Source organism: Neopelma chrysocephalum, unplaced genomic scaffold (genome assembly GCF_003984885.1).
Source record: "Neopelma chrysocephalum unplaced genomic scaffold, ASM398488v2 Primary Assembly neopelma1_22b, whole genome shotgun sequence".
NCBI classification, from domain to species: Eukaryota; Metazoa; Chordata; class Aves; order Passeriformes; family Pipridae; genus Neopelma; species Neopelma chrysocephalum.
Window position 1 is genome coordinate 20,998,010 of NW_020897690.1, and position 23,627 is coordinate 21,021,636.

The 23,627-nt window shown below is 40.8% G+C and overlaps 1 protein-coding gene across 5 annotated transcripts in view; it reads left to right on the forward strand.

Annotated features, from left to right (window-relative positions):
• The window catches only part of FBXL7 (F-box and leucine rich repeat protein 7), a 305,177-nt gene extending 287,075 nt beyond the window's left edge, over window positions 1-18,102 (forward strand). For all 5 annotated transcript variants that reach the window (XM_027681710.1, XM_027681728.1, XM_027681719.1 and 2 more), the window contains 2 exons: window positions 9,887-10,498; window positions 15,029-18,102. In XM_027681710.1, the coding sequence (XP_027537511.1) occupies window positions 9,887-10,498; window positions 15,029-15,765 (1,349 nt within the window). In that variant the 3' untranslated portion in view covers window positions 15,766-18,102. The remainder of the gene's footprint in view (window positions 1-9,886; window positions 10,499-15,028) is intronic.
• The last annotated feature ends 5,525 nt before the right edge of the window (window positions 18,103-23,627 follow it).

The following is a 23,627-nucleotide window of genomic DNA, read 5'->3' on the forward strand; positions in this document are numbered from 1 at the left end:
CTGAACACACTCTGTAGTGTGCTATGACATGGTAACTTATGCAGTTTTTCAGAAGAAGGTTATATTCTCTTGTCTGTTGGCAGCATTTTTTAGGTTTTTTTCATTTTCACTCCCTTACTGATAACTTAGATGGTAGAGGGGTATGACTTCTGCTTTGACATATGACTCATCAACTGGGACATGGGGTAGGCACTTTCAGGTATCTCACAGGACAACCCAAAAGGAGCTGGGCTGAACCAAGTTGAGTTGGGATTGCTTTACCTTTTCATTTGGTTTTCTGTTTTGTTTTTTGTGGTTTGTTGTTTTTTTTTTAAATCTAGAGGCCTCTTCTTGTGCTGTGTACAACTCTGTCCCATAATTTGGAGGTTTATCTCTTTTCGGATTATCAGCAAAGATTAGTTTTTCAAAGCCTGCATTCATTTTAGGAGGGGTATTTGAACTATTCTAAATTATATTAAATCATTAGAATATGGAGAGAGACCATTTACAAGGGCACATAATGACAGGACAAGGGGGAATGGCTTCAGACTGAAAGAGTAGTTTTAGATTAGATATATGGCAGAAGTTCTTCCCTGTGATGATGGTGAGGCACTGGAACAGGTTGCCCAGAGAAGCTACGGATTGCCCATCCCTGGAAGTGTTCCAAGGCCAGGTTGATGGAACTCTGAGCAACCTGGTCTAGTGGAAGGTGTCTCTGCTCACAGCAGGGGCATTGAAACTAGATGACCTTTAAGGTCCCTTCCAACCCAGGCCATTCTGTGATTCTGTGATCTAAACTTCAGTGTTAATAGAGAAGCACAATTTTTGTGGCTTTAAATCTCATTACTGTTTCTTCTTCTGTTTAGCATTTACTTACCATTTGTTTCTCCAATTTTGGAGGTCAAATTGTGGATCCCCTGTTAATTTGAAAGTCAATAATTTCTGAGAGTTTCATGCTTTTAATATGCCAACAGTTGATTATGAAAAACAATGTTCTTTTACTCACTTATGGTGAATATGCTGGAAACAGTCATTCTTGGGGGAATTATTTGTCTACTGTAGCATTTGCTACCAAATGGATGCAAGTCATCTTGATTACACAACAAAGTGATTAAATTGTTAGCTTTTCCCAGAGGCAAGCATTCCTCTGCTTTGTATATTATTATTTTCCGTTTAGAGTCACGCACATCCAGCAGAACTCCATTTCAGAGTTCTGAGGATCCTCTTGGTTTTGATCCACATGAACTGGAAATTTTGAAAATGCTTCCCTCCTATAAATTTATTCCAGTAACTTGTCTTGAAGTTCTATAGTAATGTAAACTGATACATCTTTTATTCCAAATTCTTCCATTTTTGCGAGGTGAAATAGTGGAACAGCTACATTTGGCTGGAACAGCTGACTGGATTTCTGCATTTTGAAGTTGGGAGTCATTAGGCATTTGTTCCAGTTTTCTATATAAATTGCAAAGATGCATTTGCGTCAACACAAACCTAATGTCAGCCTATCATTCAAAGACAGAGTAGCATCTGTTTGCCCCAGCTCAGTGTCACTCCAGGTGACTCATTCTGGCCATGTGTGTATATCTTGACAGCCAGTATCAAGCAGTGTGCAGTTACCTTCGCTACATTTATGTCAAGTTGGTATTAAATGAAAAATAAAGAAGAATAGATTAAAAACAGTGGAACACAGAAATGTAAATGTTGTCTCGTCAGGTGGAAAAGTGTTTTACCTGACAAAATTTTCACCTTGGAGCATGTTAGAGTAACTCAAAGGAAAGGCAGAATGTAGTTGTAAACCTGTTTCAGTGAAACAAGTCATTCTCTGGATGAATTGGGAATGTTTTTTGTATTCAGCAGCATGGGGCTCCCGGGTTAATTAAGACTTCTAAAAGCTTTTCAAGAGAAGAGGGAAAGATGGTGGCAGGCTTTTTAATATATGGAAATTAAGCAAACTTACTATCTTTTTGTTGTCTTACTTAAGCATCTTGTAAATGCTCATTTGGTTTGCACATTTCAGAGCAATGCATTAAACTATATGGATTCCCATAGGTGTGATAATCCTGAAAATGGGGGATGATGAAATGCAATGTGTCTGGTCCTTTAATAATTCAGCCCTGAGAACGCAACAGGGCACAGGATGCCTCTCCTCAAAGTGGTGTGGATGAGGTTTGGAGGTGGTAACTCTTGCTTTGGAGGAGGTGGACAGGGGATTCTTCGCTGACCAGTGGGTTCATCTGCATTAGCATTTTTGTTCAAGTCCAAAGCTCACTTTTGAAATGCCTCTCCTGCTTACCCTGTTTTAATTACTACCGTGATGTATATGAACCCAGTTACCCTCAGGCAAAACTAAAGCCAGAAAATATGTTCTGGCAGGACACCTAAAATACTAAAGGTAACTCCAACTGAGCATTCAGGTTTGAGGATTAAATTAAATATTGGCTAAAAAATAACACCCACTTCCCAGGCCTGGGGATGTTGGGTTTTCAGCAGTATTAGTTTTGCTCCACAGAGCTCCTCTTTCTGGGCTGTACTCTTTGCTAATGTAAATATAAACTAACTCAGCTGGAGGAGCACCCTGGCATACCATTAGGAGTTGGGAGAGGATCTGACCTGAAGAGTTTAAGTAGAGCTTGTGCTCAAGCATGTATGGAATTCATTTTGGGGTTGCATATTTAGTGAACATGGAAAAAATGCACCTTCCAATCTATCTCTGTGTAATTTCCCAGAAATGATGCACTGTGAAACCCCTTTCTCAGAGCTGATGTGCTAGTATCATCAGTGGTACTGAAGACAAAATTAAGACTTCTTGACTTCCTAAACTAATGGTGAATTACTTTTTTACTTCTTTCCCCTTCAGTCTTTGTATTTTTAGCTCCGTTCAAAAATATGAGGATTAAAATTAATTCTTGCCATGTGGCAGGGGACAAAGTCAGTAGGGGGGAAATTAGTTCCAGCTTTTGACAAATACATTGTAAGGAAGAATTATTTGCTTGCTTCAGTCGTAGTGCTGTTTGACTTTGAGCATCTAGCGTGAATATGCCAGGAATGCAAGATCAGGTCTCCAAATGTATTTGGAGAAGTTTACAGGCTAAAGAAAACTGGAGCTTGACATCACAGGGAAGTTACACCAGTATAATCCAAGGTCTAAAATGTTACACAGAAACTACTATGAAATGGCTTCAAATTTAGGTTAACATATCCCTCTTCCACAATGCCTCTAGTCTTATACAATAGGTACAGTTTCTTATTACATTGTATAGGAGGTTTTTAAAAACTATAAAAGGTTATTTTAAGTTCCTTCCAAGAGCATGTGGATGTGATTACTTCATAAGGCTGCTCATTCTTACATTGACAGATCGAGCTTTGTCACAGATCTCTTCTCTCAAAAAGAAAGTTGCATGACCTAAAAGATATCACAGGATAAGAAATTAGTTTTCACCTTTGTCAAAGTGTTTTTATTCCTTTGAGCTCAGTTTTCAGTCTAATTTTCTGCATTGACAAGAATAAATTGTCCGGTGAGAGGGAAGCAGTAGCTGTAACCTATCTCGGGTTTACTTAGGGTGTTGCATGTGTGTGTTGGAAACAAGCTGGTGAAATACAGACTAAATGAAATCATCATAAGGTGACCACTGAAGGGGAATAGTACATTGTATAATTATCAGTGTGAATGTTTGTCAACTATGATGATGGATCAAGAAGGACCCTTTAGGAATAACAGAATATTCTGAGTTGGAAGGGACCCACAAGGATCATCAAGTCTAGCTATTAAGTGAATGGCCCATATGGGGATTGAACCTGCAACCTTGGTGTTATTAGCACCATCCTCCAATCAACTGAACTCATCATACCTTACAGTATTCATGAGCAGGTCGCTAGACTTCCCCTTTCTCTCCAGGAGCCATTTGAACTGAATTGAGACCCAAAATTACCAACATATGGAGGAATGGGTTAAAATTTATGACACTAGAGCTGCAATATATTTGGAAAACTGAAAATTAACACAATTTGAGAAGGTTGCTCAGTACTCAAAATACTCTTGAAAAGGTAGGAAATTAAGGAGAGAGAAAACATAGCATTCTCTAAGGAGGCAGATGTAGGGAAGATGAATGGATTCTATAAACATGGATGAAGAAAATAAATGTCCGGACAGCTAGCTGTATGGCACGTGGGAATTCAGGCAATACATGGAATCCATAGTGAATACATCAGCCTTCTGAGACCGTTGAAATCTGGAAAGTTGACAGTGTGGTTTACATGAAATGTAGAGGGGAAGGACTCCGCTTCGGCCACTGCTGATGAGGTTGGGTGGTGTGTGGTGCTCAGTTTGGAGCATTGTGCTTTAAGAGAAAAACACACAGATTGGAGAAAATTTAAAGAAAAAACTAAGAGAAACTGTGAGTATTAGTAACACAACTAGGAAGAAAGGCAAATGCATGTGATAAGTCCTTACAGAAAGAATAGAGATGTCTCGTTCTTTGCGATCTCTAGAAGAGGGAGCAAGAAACAGCTTCTTATATGAGCCAAATAAGAGGAAAAACTTAGAAACTTGATACAGTCGCAACAGTGGAACAGGCACCTCAGTGAGCTGAGTAATAGTTGTCCCTGGCAGTTAAGAACAGGGCAGACATGCACATTGGAGATGGTTTAAGTGTATTTGGTGTTCTTGGAGAGAGAGCTCATCCAACTTTATTTCTCATTCTATATGTTCTTCATTGTAAAAGGATGCACAATTCTATACGTATCTCCACCAAGCAACCCTTTCCTTCTGGCATGCTTGACCACTGCAGCCCAGCACAAGTTTGCACAGTGAGTTTTGTTCCAGCTACCTCTTTGCTATCTCAGGCTGTCCAGTTCCTCCCAGCCTCCTGGGACTGGGAGGAACCGAGGTCAGTAGGGTAGCTTACCCTGAGAGAAAAAGCCTGAGGATGTTTGTGATGTGGATGATGCTCTTTCTTTTTTTTTTGTAGGTATCACTTTTTCTGGAACTTTGTCCATGCCCATAGCCTTAGAAAGAAAATGGCTGTGTTGTAGCCTGCTGTCCTAGCTGACTCCTTTTCTTGCTCTCATCTAAGGGCACACAGCCATATTTGAAATCTGTCTGTCGAATTCACAAGTCTCTCCCTGAATCAGCCCACATTGTTCCCCCTGTAGAAGCCTGTCAGACGCTTCTATTCCCCTTTGTACTGTTGACTGTAGCTGCTACAACCATTAAGTTCCCCATGTCATTACTTTCCCCAGTCTCTGTAAGAGGAGTGCTTCCTTGGCATGCATGAAGTTGATGGTATCACGGTAAAAATGTGAAGTCTATACCCACATTGCACTTAGTAAAATATGTAATACTTACGCAACACTTATTGAAGAGATGCTAAGTGATGTTTTGGTACTCTGGGTAAATGCTTCTGGCACGCATTACTTTGCATCTAATGTTTAAAAAAATGACAATTGTTTTGTATTTTTCTCAGCTATACTGACTTTTCAGAGCTTGAACACGGTTTGGTTTATTTCTTATCTTAGTTTTGCTGGAAACCTCAGTGGTGCCAGCAGATCAATATGAAGGATCCTTTTTAGTTTTCAGATAAGAGTCTTAAGTTTCATTGATATTTATAAAAATTCTCGTTTTAATTTTGTTAACTTGGAAGAGCTCAATATAGAATTCACTTTAAAAAAGACTCACTTGCAATACCATAGTGGAAGGTGTGGACAAATGGAGTCACACTTTAAGCATGGAAAATAGTTCAATCTTAAAAGGTCCATGCTGGAATCCGGACATCAAGTGTCCTGTGTTAGTCTGCATTGCTGGAGTGATGAAAATACAACATTGTTTTCCCTCTCTGGTTCTGAAATCAGAGACTGCATGTTGTTGTCAATGCCAGAAGGGACTAGATCTTGGTTTAAAAGTATATATTTAAAGGCTTTTTGTCCCCAGATGTATGTATTAATTAGGAAACAAACTCCGGAGAAAAAATATTTGAAATAAACCAGATTCTTAATGGAATAAGAAAACTCCCTCTAGTGCATTTTCTCCCTCTGTGTCAGCTTTTATAGTTCTGTTTCTGGCACACATCTTTTGAGATTTCTTTAAAGATTGTTAAGAAATTTTCTCTTGCATAAAAAAATAACTTTCAGAGCCCGATCAAAGCTTTAATAAAAGGCATCTTGGACAGAAGATTGGAGACTAAGGAACAAAAGAGGTTGTAGGGAGGGAAGTGCAGGGCTGCTTTCTAATTTGTTTTTACTTTCTAAGATCACCAAAATGTAAAGCTGCATTTCGGTCTTGTAAACAGTTGTGTTTTTTCAGGAAGTGTAATGTTTGTATAGGGCATGTATGTGTAAAAATGTGTACTGAGAACTGTAACCAGTAACTTCATTTGCGCTTGCAGTGTTGTGTTTATTAATGTTACACTGTCATTAAGTTGCTCTTTCTCAGACTGACCCAGCCTGTTAACTAGCACTCAGTAAATGGTGAAGAACAAAATCTGACGGAAACCCTCAGAGGTTCAGATAGTGCTATAGGAAGCCCCTCCCAAAAACACTTGAAATGCCTGGATAATGTGTAGTAGACCAAGTGTTTTGCTGGAGATTTAAATGCTGGCAAAAAGCTTTCCAAGTTTTTCCTGGCAGAAAGGCTCCTGGACTCACCTGCTATTTTTTCTTTTCCCCTTAGGGGTGTACAACGAATAGTAAGCAGGAATACCTCTGTGCCGAGTTCAGCTGAGCTACCAGCAAAATTCCTGTCTGAGAGCATATTGCATTACAGGCTCAACAGACTAGTAATGTGTTCTCAACTCTCTTATTTAAACACGGTGACAACACTGCAGGCTTTTTCCAAAATACTTTGTGGTAGAGAGACAGGGTGCATGTGTATGTCTGTCTGGAAGTCTATGCCCTGAAGGTGGAGGGAGCAAGTTTCACATGATGCACCTTCAGGATTGAAGGTAAAAGAAATACAGGATGCACATCTGGAACTGCTATATTAATGAGACAATTAAGAGAGCACGAAGCAACCATGGAGCATACCCATAAAACAAAAGGTCAGGCCTTTTTTAGCTTTAGGTCTAAGTTAAAAACCACATTTTAGTAATTCGTTATGCACCCAGAAGGTCTAAGGTATTGATTATTCACAGTGCCCAGGAGCGATGTAGGAATGCCACTTCTGATCCAGAAGGAGTGGAGATTAGCCGTATTAGCTTGGTGTGTTGCTCACCGGGGGAAATGGGGAGAATCGTAGAGTATTAAATGCTTTTTTATGCTTAGGTAGAAATGAAGACTAGGGAAAACTGTAACCTTGCAGAAATTCTTAGGTGTTTTCAACAGTAACTGATTAAAAACGTATGTTTTCAGAATATGCTGGATCTTACAGAAGGTAATTGCTCCCACAGTAGTAAAAATCGTTTATAGCAGATGTTAAAAATTTAAACTTTTTGCTTTTGATTTTAGTTCTGGCTTTTTTGTGGAATGTAAACAAGTGTTTGTTCTGTGTTTTTATTTATATAATTTTGTCTTCCTTTTGTGCTTGTTTGTGTAAAAACAATCAAACAACAATCAACCAACCAAAGAGCCCAAAGCTAATGAAGAAGTAAAAAAAAAGGAGAGGGATTGACAATATCAAATATATGTAATAGCAGAAGATACATCCAGGACTTGAAAAAAAGTGTGTATTCTTCTATTTTTGAAACATTTTCCTCTTAAAACCTCAAGAAAAGAGGAAAAAGTAAAGGCTCCAAGTCTGCCACATCTTCTGCACATTTAACTTCAGGCACTTTCACTGGTTTGGTGGTAGTGTGAGGGAGGTCAAACATATGGTAAGTCCTTGTGAAAATTTATCTTGGGGACTGTTGCCTAAGTGGTCTGTGGAATCAGTGCTTGTCTGCAGGAACCTGGCTGCTGCTGGTGTTTTGGGTTTTTTCTCTCCAGCTGTAAATCTCATTTTTAAAATACCAGCGTATACCAGACACTTTCCAAATAACACTCCTTGATGCAATTATTTGCAATAGCTGCCAGGGGGGTATTAGGAGATCTCAGAGGGAGTAGAGTGTCTGCAAAATGCACTCTGCATGAAGATACGGTTCTTGCTCCTAAATACACAAATCCCTGTATTAGGTCCACGTAGCCATAGCACAGGCTCAGAAGCCTTGGAGAAAATGTTTTCTCCTGTCACTTGCTGAAACTATGAGTTTCTAAGTAAAACAAGATGCAGAAGAGGAAGAGGGAAGGAGCTGAGTAGCACAGGCTTTTCCTCCATAGTGTGAGGAGACGATTTTGATCCCTCTGCAACTCATGTAGGTGATCTTGAGCAAGCTGCTGGACATTGAGTTCTCCAGCTAAGTAGTTGTGTCTTTTTCCTGCAGACACACTGAAAATGCAGGCCTGTGGTTGCTACTGTTGTGGCTAGTGAGATCAGAGCAGGCCTGTGCTGGACTAAGTAAAAGCTTGATGGGGAAGTTTATGTGTAATGGTCAAATTCATCTAAAATGGACTTAATTTTAAAACTCTACCTAAACGCAGGTTTGGGCAGGTTTGTTGAATGCATTTTTGGAGTGTATGTTGCTTAGCCCTTCTCTGTGCTGTTACAGTCACAGAGCTGCTGAGTCGGTGTTACTTAAGGACATGCCTCTGTATACTTCCCTGAAATGCCTGAACACTGACATGAGAAAAGAAGATGTGACGTGGAGAAAAGCTTGGTGCTCTAAAACCACTGTTCTTACCCTATTAAGTGAAATTTGTTATTCTGCTGGTCACTAAATTGTGGTTCCTGTATTCATCTCTTGGTGGTGCTTTCCTTTATAAAGAATTTTGTTGAGATCTGAGAGGTCAGAGATGGAAGGGGTGTGCTCAGCAGCAGCATTTGTCTGTTACACTGTTTGTATCTTGTGTAGTGATTGCGAAAATAACTGAGTCTCTGAATGTATTGCCCATGATATTTGCTTGACTATCAAAATGATATCGTAGTTGTCTTCTAGTCTTTTACCTGCTTTGCTTGGAGAATTGGGAGCAGGAGTGGAAATGACTTGTAGGCAGCAATATCAGCACAAAAGGAAAACAGTTGAAATAATCTTACAGCAAAGGTAACCTATCTTAGTAGCAGAGGATCTTGATTTTTGTGCCTGATTTTTCACAGTAGAGTGAAATGAAGAAAGTAAAGAAGTAGCAAATTGTTCTGGGGAGGAGAATTGGGTTGACTGCTTTCAGTGTGACAATTAGCCCTAGCAGTAAGTGTGTGTAAATATGCAGCAGCAGCTCGCTGACAAGTTTCCAGACATGCTGTTCCTTTGTCAATTACTTTTCTGGGCTTGTTTTTTGTAACTGAAGTTCACTTTAGTCCATTGGAAAGGAGTGCTTTCTGTGTGCACATTAAGAAGAACTAATCACTGCGTTCTTGGTTAAATTACTGAGTTCCAGTTTGCATGAACTTCTTTAATAACATGATAAAAATAAGTATATGGAGTTGTGCTTCTCTCATCTGCCCAGGTGTGGTGAAGGAAGCAGCATTTGCCTTATGAGCTCTTCTTTGGGCTCCTGCTGAATGGCTGAAGGAGCTGAGAGGCAAAGGACCACAGTATTCTGCCCCTAACAGCTCACAGCTGGGCTAAGGTTATGGGCAGTTATTCTCTGTCAAAAAAGCCTGTGATTCAGATGTACTCATTTCTTGCAGTGTTTAGTTGAGAGCATAAAGAATTAAAATCTCTGGACTTCCATTGACATCTCCTCTTCATTACAGGGCTCAGAACTGCAGCCCCTCCTTTGCTCACATGGCTTTTAAAATATATATTTCCTCACTCTTACTGGTAAAAATGACTGCTTAACCCTCAACAAACACTGAAGTCTACCATACTCCAATAGCAAATGGGCTGGTGGGGTGCTGTGCATTTGTCCACCACTTACTGAAACTATGTGTTCATTCTTCCAGATTCCGACCTGAGCATGCGGACACTCAGTACACCCAGTCCAGCATTAATATTTCCACCAAATTCCCCTGGTTTCCAAAATGGCAGAGGTTCGTCTACATCTTCGTCCTCAGTCACTGGGGAAACTGTTGCCATGGTCCACTCACCACCTCCAACCCGCCTCACGCATCCTCTCATCCGGCTGGCATCCAAGCACCAGAAGGAACAGGCCAACATAGACCGGCTGCCCGACCACTCCATGATCCAGATATTCTCCTTCCTGCCCACCAACCAGCTGTGCCGCTGTGCCCGTGTGTGCCGCCGCTGGTACAACCTTGCCTGGGACCCGCGGCTTTGGAGGACTATTCGCCTGACTGGCGAGACAATCAACGTAGACAGGGCTCTTAAAGTGCTGACCCGGAGGCTTTGTCAGGATACTCCCAACGTATGTCTCATGTTGGAGACGGTAATTGTTAGTGGCTGCAGGCGGCTCACAGACAGAGGACTCTACACCATTGCCCAGTGCTGTCCGGAACTGAGGAGGCTGGAGGTGTCTGGATGTTACAACATCTCCAATGAGGCAGTCTTTGATGTCGTGTCACTGTGCCCAAACCTGGAACACCTTGATGTGTCAGGTAACAGGAAATGTTTCAGTACAGATGCTTATAACTCTGAAAGCATCATGCTTGCCAAACCCCACAACTGCACATTTTCCCTTTCCCTGTTGTCTTTCCAAGTAGAAATGCCAGTCTCCCAACACAGTGCCTGTGAGACAGGCACCACTAGAATCTCAGTCCCCGTAATGCCAACAGTGCCTCTGGAGTGGCCAGGCTTCCTCCAAAGGAGGCAAAGTAACAGAGGTGGCCTGTTCAAATAGCACGCTCACTTTTCATAGATTTTTACACAAAGCACCCGTACAAGGGCCCATGTTGCAGTCAGTGCTACATCATGTGGTGAAAGCTAGTTACTTCAGCAAAATTTGTTTTATCTTTCACACACACACACACACACACACATATATATGTTATATATAGGTTATATATTTGTAATGTATATATCTGTAATCTTATAACTGAATGGAGGAGAAGCTCAGAATAAGTGCTGGGCTTTTTTTCTGGGTATTAATATTCGTTGTCATCCCTAGCTAATCTTCGAGGTTCCCTTGTTTCCACTGCTATTTTAACAAGACTTAGATAGCTTGGACTTTTTTTCTTTCTTTTTTTTTTTTAAGAAAAAACTGCAGTTGCAGCTGTTTAGATCAGCAGAAGTGTTTTAGACAATTTTCCTCAGACCTATGGTGGGGAAAAAAAATGTTTTTTTCCCAAGGTCAGCTGCACAGAATTTCCTCTCTGTAGATAGGTTGGCACTTGATGGAAAGGATGAAGTAAATTTGCCGTTCAACATTTATTTTATGATCTTATTTGTTATCAATCTAATGCCATTATTAATCATCCAAAACAGATTTGCCATTGCAGAGGTATCAGTGGCAATAAGCAGGATGAAGTGGGGATAGGAAGCAATGCTATTGAGTCATTGGTACCCAGATAAACTGATTGTTCCAAGGCTACCTATCTGGTGTACACTGATTTGCTTTCTTTTCTCTGCCCTTTTTTTTTTTTTAAGCTGTTTTATCCAACTCTCTCACCTCATTCCTAGGATGGCAAAATCTCATGGAAGGCGTCAAAACAAATAGCAGCAAATGAGAATTATTCACTTTTTGTGATTGCTCTCTGAAACTACCAGGTGATAAGGAGTCTCTGTGGGACTCACAGGAGTCCTGTCCCATGGAGTCTGTTTGCAATGACCTTGCATATGAATTAACTTGTTGTTGGTACATACTGACATTAGTTCTGGATCGCTAACCACACATTCAGGTTGAAGCATCTCCAAGACCAGGAGAAAATGTATGTACCAGTGTGATTTAGACCTAAGGCTTTGAAGCTCACACTTTGAGTGCACTTAGAAGCTTGTAGGTGGCTGAAAATGCTTTGGTCCAGAGCTCTCTTTTCAAAAGCAGGGAAAAGGAAAAGATGATAACAGGTCTTGAAATAGGTTCTTTTGGGATTTATCTTCATTTGTGGTTTTCCCAAGCCTGTTACTTTCAGACCTAGAAGGTGGTGTCTGTCCCTAAGAGCTCATCAGTTTGGTACCAAGTGTGTAGAGGGCAAATAAAATACCTGTCTTCCTTGAATTTTGTCTCATTGATGGGATAGGAAAGTAATTTTAATCTCACTTCTATCTAAGTTGTTCTTTCTATTTGGAGCATGTGAAGGAAAAAATCCAGGGTTTGAACATGCTCAGAAACCGGGGTGTTTGGGTTCAGATATAGCTTTTGCTGCATGCACCCGCATATGAATTGAGGATAATTGATCTCTAGGCTCTTGTATTGAGTCCACTTTTTTCATTACAATTTGTGTAGTTTTGGAGGATATTTTGGAAGCAGGATTCTGTTTTCCCCTCCTTCTGTCTGTATTTGTGAGGACAAGGCTTGCACCTACATGCTCAAGCAATTCTGAGGACTGAAGTGGTTCACCGGTTTGGTTCCGTACTGAACAAGAGAAGTTGGGTATGTGTGCTGGGGGTGACTCTAGTTCCTAGTTAATTAAATCCCAGTTAACAGTTGTACATCTAGCTGAATCCCTTTCCCCCTTGGATGGCTACTTGGCAGCAAAAATGCACCAAAATCTTTAATGTCAAACCCAGATGTTCGTATTAACTTTAAGAGCTTTACACAATGTAAGTTCTGTCACTCCCAGCAGTCACTTTGTGGACAGGTCTGAGATATCTCTAGAATTTGGTTGAGCTTGACTGCAAGTTATTATCTAACACCCTAGCCAACATTTTTTTCAGTCTGTTTGGAAGTTTCTCCTCCCTTTTAAAAATCAGTTATACTTACTTTATGGAAAATCCTGTTACAAGAGCTTTGTTTTTACATTTTGTATTATTTAGGACAGAAAAATTGTTGCGGACCCAGGAACCTGTCATTTTGCCTAAAAATCAGGCTGTTCTGTATCAGCATGGACTCTTTTTCTGGTTAAACCGTTTTGAATATCCTTCCCATTAAATATTTTACAGTGTAGCCAAAGTAACTAGACAAGGCAATGCTGAGCTTTTCAAAATAGTGATCACACGGTGATGTATTTGACTCCAGCCCTGCTGTGAGACTTCTGACCCATTCACTTTCTAATTACGGTCATTAAAGCTTCTTGGATTCTCAGCAGACAGAACATTCTCCTTGGCTTCGTGGACCCATCATTCTCACTTAGCCAAATTTTAAATTTGAATTCTGGTCAGAATATAAAATATCCAGACTGACTCCTTAATCCAGCAACCTCCTCGGCCAAATGCAATAGCAAGAACTACGTCAGGTTCAGCAGAGCCCTGCCTATGTGCCAGCTTCTTCTGTGGAAAAGACTCAAGGATGGGGACTCCTGTAGTGTATTTTGTATCGCCTGCTCCAAAGAATATAGTAGGGTGAAATTTTCACACCATTAGTATTGTAGTGCTTCTCTTTAGAAAAATCACTTTGCTTTACTGAGCGTGTATCTGAGGACAAAACTATTTCCAGAGATTGCACCATAGCATTCAGTTTTAAGATGTTTGTTGAACAGTCTTTTGCTTCAAAGTTTTGCTTCTGCATGACCTGTGAACAATTTGCACATTTCATTGTGTGAGGCCTAAGGTAAAATATGCCTTTGTTCAACTAAATTTGAAACCTAAATTAAAGGTCCAGCGCAAATTCAAGTGATAAATGTAGAAATCTAATTGCAGGTGGCAAACTGTTTCAAGTCCATATCCCATGCTTCTCACAGCATTTTTGTGAGTCCGCAGGGTTATCTCAAGGGATTTTTTCTTCCTTTTTAAGAACTGAAGCATATTCATACCTTCTACTAAACCTCTGAATGAGAACCTGTTGTATCAATTGGTATAAGTTTGGATCATTTAAGTTTTTGGGGTGGTCTCCATACACTGCTCTTTACTTCCACACTACAGGATTTGTGCAGGATTTCTGATACATTGAGTTCTACAGTCGTCAGTTTTTATGCGTCACTTCAAACTGGTTGTCTAGTGTTTCAGCAATACAGAAAACATCCTTTTTCTTTTTTTCTCTACCTGAGAGCACCTCTTTAGGCATAACTGACAGAATTTTCTGAGTAGACATTTATGGCTAAAGCTGTTGGGCCTTGGTCAGTAATGGGTAGAACCTCCCTTCTTTCTTGCAGCTGTTCCTAGCTATGCTAATGCAATGTGCCCAGCTGAACTTGGCACAGCTAAAAATTTCCCTCAGGATCCTGAGACTGCCAGTTTGCATTGCAGCAGAAACCGCACTTTCCAAAAAAAGCTTTTGCTCACCACCATGTATGGAGTGGAGGTTAAAAATGGGGAAAGTCTGTGAGCGTGTTTTTCCCTGTCCTGTAGCTTTCTGGCTTTCCTTGCAAGGTCTGGTGTTTCTCCTCTAGTCTAGTTACCTCCATGGCCAGACTTTCTCACTTGACACAGTCCTTTTCTGCATCTGTCCATATCCTCCCATGACCTTACCAGTCTGTTGGCTCCTGCCAAATGTCCCCATTCTCCTTAGGTTATCTGAATCTCCACCCTTCTGCAAGCACATAATCCTACCATAGTTTTGCATCCTTCCAACGTTGCAGGGCTGGATTCACATCTGTTCTCCAAATGCTTCTGGGAGGGCGGGCAGGGTTGTCTTTTTTATAATGAGGTTGGACAGTGAAAGAGCCTCAGATGTTGGTTTGCAAACTCATCCAGTCAGCAATGGGACCGACTCTGATCACAAAACTGCATTGGTTGTCACGTAGTATCATTTTCTCTAATTATCACTGGGTCTGTATTGCAGTAACACATCACAATCTGTCTGTAGATAAACATAGGACCAGTATTTTACATTTGGGATAGGGACAAAATCAGTCCGTTTCTTTCCTAGTGCTCAAAATCTGAGTAACCTCACTGACTCCAGTGGAGTTTGTTCTTTCCTGTGGTGTGGGGACTCATCACAGCAAATCCAGACTAGTCAGTTGGGTTGATTCTGCTCTTGCAACATGAAGGTACCTTCATCACAATCCAGCACACCATTTCACACCCAGCTTTCTGGCCTCGCCGCGTGATTTGTTTTTACTGCTTGCTTAAACTCTCTGTGTTTTTCCACTTAGGCTGTTCCAAAGTAACATGCATCAGTTTGACGCGTGAAGCCTCCATCAAGCTGTCTCCCTTACACGGGAAACAAATCTCCATTCGCTACTTGGACATGACAGACTGCTTTGTCCTGGAGGATGAAGGACTGCACACCATTGCTGCCCACTGCACTCAGCTGACCCACCTGTACCTGCGCCGCTGTGTCCGCATCACCGACGAGGGTCTCCGTTACCTGATGATTTACTGCACGTCCATTAAGGAACTGAGTGTGAGCGACTGTCGCTTTGTCAGTGACTTCGGCATGCGGGAGATTGCCAAGCTGGAGTCACGTCTCCGATACCTTAGCATCGCTCACTGCGGCCGGATCACGGACGTGGGCATCCGTTACATAGCCAAATACTGCAGCAAGCTGCGCTACCTCAATGCGCGGGGCTGCGAGGGCATCACGGACCACGGCGTGGAGTACCTCGCCAAAAATTGCACAAAACTCAAATCGCTAGATATTGGCAAGTGCCCTCTGGTCTCAGACACCGGCCTGGAGTTTCTAGCCCTCAACTGCTTCAACCTGAAGCGCCTGAGCCTGAAATCTTGTGAGAGCATCACTGGGCAGGGCCTGCAGATTGTAGCTGCCAACTGTTTTGACTTGCAGATGTTGAATGTGCAGGACTGCGATGTCTCTGTTGATGCTCTGCGATTTGTTAAACGACATTGCAAGCGCTGTATTATAGAGCACACCAACCCTGCTTTCTTCTGAAAGGACACCCCACACCTGTCATTACAATGCAGTATTAAAAACACTGATGTATAAACACACGCTCCCATATTCATTAAGGCTGTCTTTTCTGTTGCTCACGGGAGTCAGCTTTTCTTGTACATTGTGAGCGAGGAGGGTTTCTAGAGGACTATTTTGTTTGCTTTTTGTATGATCACTTTTTAAGTTGCCGTGGGTCTCTGTGGAGAGGCTACCTTAATGCAAAAGCAATGAGCGCTCAGCATCCCCACTGGAGTGCCATTTCGATAAGAGCCATGATCTTGTCCCAGGCTACAGTAGCTGCCTCCAAAGGAAATAGCACATAATCCCTCCTTTGGAAATGCTACTAAGCTGTGTCAAATACATCTGAATTCCAGCTGTTCTCGTGAAGCTGACTATGCAATATGTGTCTGTGTTCCCCAACTTTTTCCGATAAGGCTGATAAAGCATCCTCTTCTCTCCACGTAGTTTCCTTTTGGTAGTCATCCATTGTAATCCCTCAGGAAATACTAGGTAATGTTTTTAAACATACTCAACTGAGGCAGAATAAGACCTGCTGGCCATTGCTGAGCACTTCTGCTGAGTGAATCTGGAGATTGTGCCCATGCATGGATTCTCTTGGAAAGTCACTTGTGCATCATCACTACTTGCCTTCATTTCTAAATTTGCCTTCTCCTGCATGTGTAGTACAAACCCCTGGTAGTAGATAGGGATTTCTGGCTCTGATAAGCAATGACATATTCACCTGAGTGAAGGAGAACAAGCGGGATATGGGTGGCCTGGCAAAAGGAAAAGCCAGCAAACCAGCCTGAGAAGCTGCTGTAATTCTGCAACAATCTGAGATAGCACTGTAGGACACTGGAGAGAGTCTGAGGCATTGTGGAGCAGCTTGCTTAGGGGCAGTCCCAATCACTGTGCTATGCTATTGTCACCAGAAAGTCTGTCTTTGTTCCTTCACTGTATCTTTTCAGCAGCTGTGGTACCACTGCAGTTGATGCTCCCTGAGCAAACCAGGCACGTGCATTAAGGCAAAGTCAGTATGTGCCTAATTACACTTAGAAACCTGACCCTTTTCTGTGACCTTCCAGTTCAAAGGATAGATGGCTGATCTCAAAACTTCTAAGACATTAGCCTAATGTTAGATAACACCCCTGGGGACAGAGGGTCTTCCAGTGTTATTCAGATTAGATTTAGATTTTTTCAAACTTTGTGTGTGTTCCCTTAGGCTGGAGATACCGTTGCTGTTCAGCAAATAATTAAACACCAGCATTGCCCTGTGACCCTGTGAGCTCCTAGTACTCTTCATGGTTGCTCTTGCTCTTGCATGAGCAGGAGTGTTTTGAAGGTCCCCCATCTCATTGCCTCCTTCCCCAGAGCGTGTGGTTGATTCATGGTTACTTTCTTCACAGTGGTCTGACAGCTGTTTCTCTGCATTTTCACATGTAATGCTCAGATCTGAAAGCCAGACACGTGAGGGGTGATGATATTTTCAGGCAGGCCCCCTGTGCCTGACTGACAGGTGAATTCATACATTCAGCTCAAACACTGTAAGTGTCTCATAAGAAGGGGAGCACTGTGTCTGGTTTTCCTAAGCAGTAGTTCCATCAACTCCAGACAATACTAATAAAATCATTGGTATGAAGTGAAAATCAATATGCTTGAGAAAAATACCTAACCACTGAGGAAATACTTATAGCAATGCTCTCTCAAATTGCAAAAAAAAAGAAAATGCAATGGTTTGAACATGTACCGGCAGAGGGAACTTATCCTACTGCTGCAAAAATTCCTGTAACTTATGTATATTCCTCCAATTTTGAGTTTCTTAATACAGAGGATGTCATCAGCTCTGAATTATAAATCAAATTGTAGTAAAGCAAAGAGGGACACAGAAAATGAATTTGCCATTACTAGTGTTACTGGTCAGTGACTAATAGGGGGTGATACCCTCCCTTGGACAGTTACTTTCACTTTGGTTTTCCTTTCCATATTTTTAAAATAAGAGATTCTTCTCCAGCAAGTAATACAGTATATTTTATTTGAGCCAGCTATACTATTTGTTTATCCTTTATCTAAAAATGGCCTTGAGGAATTTAAATATTGAACCCATTCCTGAGGATGGTGGGATTTTGAGCCATTTGCACTCATGAAATATAAGGCCTCACTAGTAACATTTAATTGTTTATTAAAAAAAAAAAAAAGGCTACTTTTCTGGCTATGTTAAATTGAGTGAATAGTGCTACATGGTTTTTAAAGTTTCTAATGTTTAAATTGGCCTGTACTGTACAAATCTCACTATAAAGCCTTAATTTGCTACCAAGAAATAAAGCAATATATTGGTAACTGATGAGCATGCATCGTCATTTGCACTAATTTAGTAACTGCTGCTGGAAAAGGAAATACTAAATAATTGTAAAACTTTCCTTGAAAGGTAGGTGGGTGAATGAGCACATCAGCCCAACAGGTAGGTGAATGACTATATTAGAAAAGGAAAAAAAGTTTGTTATAGATTATGACCTTGCTTATCTCTCTCTTTAAAATTTGATTTTCCTCATGTGGTTCTTCTTGACCTTGAAACATAATCAGAAACTGCAAGTGTAAATAAAAGCAAAAGCAGTATATAAAAAGCACATGTACAAAAATTTCAGGAGGACCTCTGCATTGGTTTAAAGGCAAGTTAACATATTTGATGTAAAAAGTAAAAGGGAGTGAGTGATGGGGTAGAGCACTTACTGGTACAGTGTTGCCTTTTGAATGCTCTAAAAAACCTACTCTGGGGGCACTGGTGGAAAATGAATACATGTAATTTTTCTTAGCCAAACTTTAAGTTTATAGTCTTATATGATCTGAATTGGCATTCTGAGGCTGCTATTATTTCAAGAAAATTTGAATGTAACTTATTGATACAGCTTGCCTGTTTTGACTTTTAACCTTTTTCCTATGTCTACTTGCGAAATGAGAGGACCAGAAAAGAAACTGAAGTAGTGTATGTGGAGCTGAGTTTGCTGGAAAGGTTGCAACATGTAACTGATGGGTCTTCTAGTTTAGGGTTGGCAAAGCCCATAAATTTCCTGAGCAAAAACATGGGTGATTCTTGAACCATAAAATTCAGGCACAGGCACTGAGGCTTCTGCTCTGCAATAGCATGTGGTGATCTCATCAAAGAAAAGCAGTGATGAATCACATCAGTCAGGCTGCCATGTTGCTTGTGTCTTCGGAATAATTTGTGTCCTGTAGAGAGAGGTCTCTTAGAAAAGGCATATCTAAACTACCATACACTCTGATTATAGCCAAAGCTCTGTATCTGGGTATTCATCCTTCCCTTGGATTTTTTAAAAAGTGGAACTGTGTTTTCCCCGTTAGCAGCATGAGATTGACGTGAAGTGCAACACTTTTGCCTCTTTGAGCTGTGCTCATATGGCTTCTTACAAAATGCAAAACAGCTTCTGTTGGATGTCTTGGACTCAGAACCGTGGTCCAGACGGAAACCTTCAGTAGTGGCTTATGTGGTTTCTCAAAACTTCTGGACTTTGAACTGAAAAATTAAAAAGCTAGTAAAATACCTAATTTTAGCCCTAGGCTTGAAGCAGGTCCAAGCTTTTATTAAAAAGAAACACAGTGATCATTTGGACTGCAGGCTGGCTGCCCCTCAGCTGCCAGTGTTAGTTTAGAGGGGAAAAGTTCTCTGACGGAGTTGGTGCGTGGCTCCTCTTCCCCCAGCATTCCCCAGGAAAGTAACCTGCCCTCAGTTTTTTATAATTTTGTCAGTTTAGCTATTCATGCTGAAACTTCCCATGCTGGGCTTTGAAAATGTTAGTTGAAATGGTTCATCTGGTTCTGTAAATAAAGCTGGAGGAAATGTCATTTTGCTCATGTTAAACTCCAGGTGACCTTTCCTTTGAAAACGGTCCATTGCTCTTCATCTCCTCTAAGGCCTTCAGAGTGAAAGTGTGAGCCTTGCCAGGAGGTCAGCTTTAGGACAAGGATGTGTCTTACTGATCTCCCAGTAAATTTCACCCAAATTTAGCTACATTTCTTGTCTTTGAACATCTCCAACTCTGTGACCAAGGGGAAAAGGACATGCTCTGGTCTTCTGGAGCTTGTAGTCTGGAAAAGCTGAGATTTGGCAAAGCTAAAAGCTGTTTATCTCTTTGGCAGTGTGAAGGAGGAAGTGACCTGAATTATATGGAAGCTGCCTGGAAAGTCAGGGCAGGGTCGAAAGATGGAGTTTTGAGAACTGGAACAAAAAGGATGAAGGAGATTTCCTGAGCAAGGGGGACTCGGACTGAGATGATAGAAGATTGAATGATTTTCAGCAAAGACACTGTGTTTAAAAGAGGTGGGTTTATATGACGTGTTGAGCAGGGAGAGTTGGGCCAGAGGAAGTGTAAATACTGAAGAATGAAGTTTGGGGTAGGAGCAGAAACATGAAGAAAATTAACTGAACATCATGTAAATACAGTACACTTCCTTGGTGCAGTCTCTGAGAAAGGCTGACAAACTGTTTCAGTGAGAGTGCCTCAACTTTGAAACAGCCTTCCAAAAGTGAAATAGTAATTTTGCGTCTAATGCATCCAATATCTACCTTTTATATATATATATGTATTTTGAGAAGCCAGAAAATCTTCACAGGCAGAAATTCTGCCTTTGCCACCAAATATACGTGGAGGTCTGAGAGATTGTCAACCTCAGTGTCTTGTTCCAGCCTTTACACTTTTGTGTGAGGTAAGCTACTGAGAAGAACAAGGCGAGATAGGTTTGAAACACCGATTCTTCTTTGACATTGTATTTCAGCAACACCAGCTGCTTGGCTTTGCTAAGGTACAGGCATCAGTGTGGAGCCAAATTCATGCCATTTTGGTGACTGCTAAATGGCATAATAATCATAGGTTCAAGTTACTGCCAGGCAGTAAACATCAGAATTCAAACTTAGCTTTACAAAAATACATTTAACTAAACAGCATTACTGCATGCTATTAAACAGATTAAATCAGTTTTCTCTATAAAATAGCTGAGGGACGTTTATGCTCATGCACCCCTGCTGTACAGATTCAGAGCAGGTTTTTCCTCTATTTTTGCTTCTGTGAAAACTGGATAAAAACATCAGGTCATTTTTCCCTTTCCTCTGGATGATCATAGAGGTGCGACCGAGATTTAAACTAGTTCATGGAAATCTTTTCATAGTAGGCTCTGCTAATACAAATTTAAAAAATATTAGGAGTGCAACAATCCAGTTGGCCACAGATATGTCAAATTAAGCCAATATAACAGTTACTAAACAGGCACCAGAAAAAGAACCAGAGGAACCAGAAGGAGGGATCTTTTAAAACAAATGCTGCCCCCCCAAGCTTTTATAAATGACCCTGATACTTTTAATGCAGAACAGAAATCTTAGCTGTTCTTTCTAGCACTAAAGCTACTGTGTTCTTTGGGTTAGAATAGATTAGTTTTCCTTTGTTTTTTAAAGAAACACTGCATGCTGTAGCCTCAAGCTCTTATAAATGGTAGAGATGGAAAAAGTCATCTTATAAAGAGAAGAGAGAATGCAAAGAGGGACTTGTGCCAAAAGGAATGAATATTTTTAACAGTTTCATGTTGCATTGTCTGTCTTTGATGGCTCTTAAAATATTTTTTTAGAATCAAGTAAATGGCCATTCTTGAGAAGTTTCTGTTACTTCTTGAATATACTCCATTCACACTATTGCCTCCACAGGCAGACATCAAAGCTGTAGAAAAACTGAATTTCTAGCTAGAAAAAATAAGTGTAGCTAATGTATTGGTTATAATTTAATTTAATTTAAGCCTTATCAAGTGTTTTCCCATCTTAATCACTTGTCATGTAAAGGACATAACCTAAACCATTCTCAGGACAACTGAAAAAAAATTTCTATATGCTTATTAAGAACAAATTATATTTTTCTGACACTCCAGTTTTGCTCTAGTTGTCTGTTCCTGGTCTATTGTATGCTGTGTAAATACTTTCAAGAATAAGACTTATTTCTGGACTTGAATTACACTCTATTTGATTACTTTATGGTCATGTATCTCATGTGGTATTCCGGTTGTTGATGTGACTTTTGTGACATGACACTGCAGAGTGATTACCTGCATTTCAGCATGGAAATAGAATTGCCTAACACATAATGTATGTGACATGTAACAGTTGTCAGAGACTGGATTTCATGGGTGAGTGGCTGCTGTGGGTCTTTTGTGGTACTTTTGTAGTGATTTATTCCTTAACTGCATGTATCATCTTCTGTTTTCTTTAGTATCAATTACAGGAACAAACTCTTAACTACTACACCTGCATTGGGGAAGGGACTCCTCAGAAGCAGAAAAGGGAGCTGTGACAGGGCAGAGGTGACTATGTCCTGATAAACTGAGGGGAGGTTGTTTAAAGATGCAACACAGGTACGTGATAAGAGAGACTCCAGGCTCTTCAGCCTGTTTTTGTAAAATGAGAAGGGGAGGGTGGGATTTTTGTTGGTTTGGGTTTTTTTTAAGTAATAGTCTTTTAGAGTTGCTTTGTATTTACCATCTATAGGGGAACCTCATTCAAAAACTGAGACTGGCTTATCTTCAGATCAGAGGCATGTCTAATTTCTGAACATTGGTCTATTTTTTGTAAGATAAATCAATGAAGACACAAGACAGCCTTGCAGCCTGAACTTTGAAGTTCATAAACTTCTGGCAGGTTAAATTTGAAAGCATGATAAAGCAGCCTTCCTTTCTCCTGTCAAAAAAAAAAAAAAAAGGTAAGGGAAAATTGCATCAAAATGCCCAATAAAGAGAGTAAAGGAATTCAGGACTGAAAGCTGAACTGCAAGTGGTAATGTGTAATCTCTTGCTTAAAAGATACTTTTTGTCATGGGAGTAAAATGTGCTTCTGTGAAGCTGGAGGGTAAATTGAAAGTTATCATAAAGGTTACCTGTAATGAGAACATGTATAAATGTGGCTGTAGGGAAGAATCAACACAGTTTTTCTACAAGAAATCCAAAGGGTCAGTAAACACCTGGGGGGACCTGTCAGGCTGGGGTGCTGAGGACACTGGAAAAGGCTTGAGAATGGCTTCTGTGTCTGGCATCACAGGGTGGCCTAGGATGCTTCATCTGGAAAAGAGTTAACTAAAGTGAGATATGACACATATGACAAAGGTCATGTAATCATGGATGGCTTAATGGATGAAGGTACTGAATGTTTACCATGACTAATAATTTAAAAAGAAAAAAAAAAGGTTGGGGGGCATCAAGTGAAACCCGTAGGTAACAGATCCATAGCAAATTAAAGTAGTTTTTGGTTGCAATGTGTTAAAGCCTTGGACCCTTGCCACAGTGTGTTGTGGATGCTAGATGTTCACATCATTTAAGAAAAGACTGGACTAGGTTGTGGAGGAAAAGTCTGTGTGCAGCTATTAAATACAACAGACAACCTCTGGCTCAGGAAATGCCTGAGGCACCAAGTGTTGGAGCCTGGCAGGCTATGCTGGGAAAATACGCTTGCTCTATTCTTGTGCTTCTCTCTAGGCATCTGGGTTTGGCTACAGCCAGACAAACTGTTCAGCTACGTGGACCTTTGCAGCTGTTTTCATGTTTTGGTGTTTGTCTCAGCAGGTCCCTGACACGGAGCACATGTTCATTTCTTGCTTACAATGCTGTTATTCAGAGTTACTCAAGGTTGTCCAACTCAAATGTTTTCAACACCCTCTTTTCTGAAATCCTTATGCTTCAGAGTGGAAAATCCATCTAGTCAGGAGCTAACATCCTCATCATTTCACTGTCATGAGAGTAGGCACTTGAAACTGCCGGGGGCTTGGTACTCTGCATATTTAGGCCCTATTGCTGCAGGCTGCAACAAAAGTATTATTTGT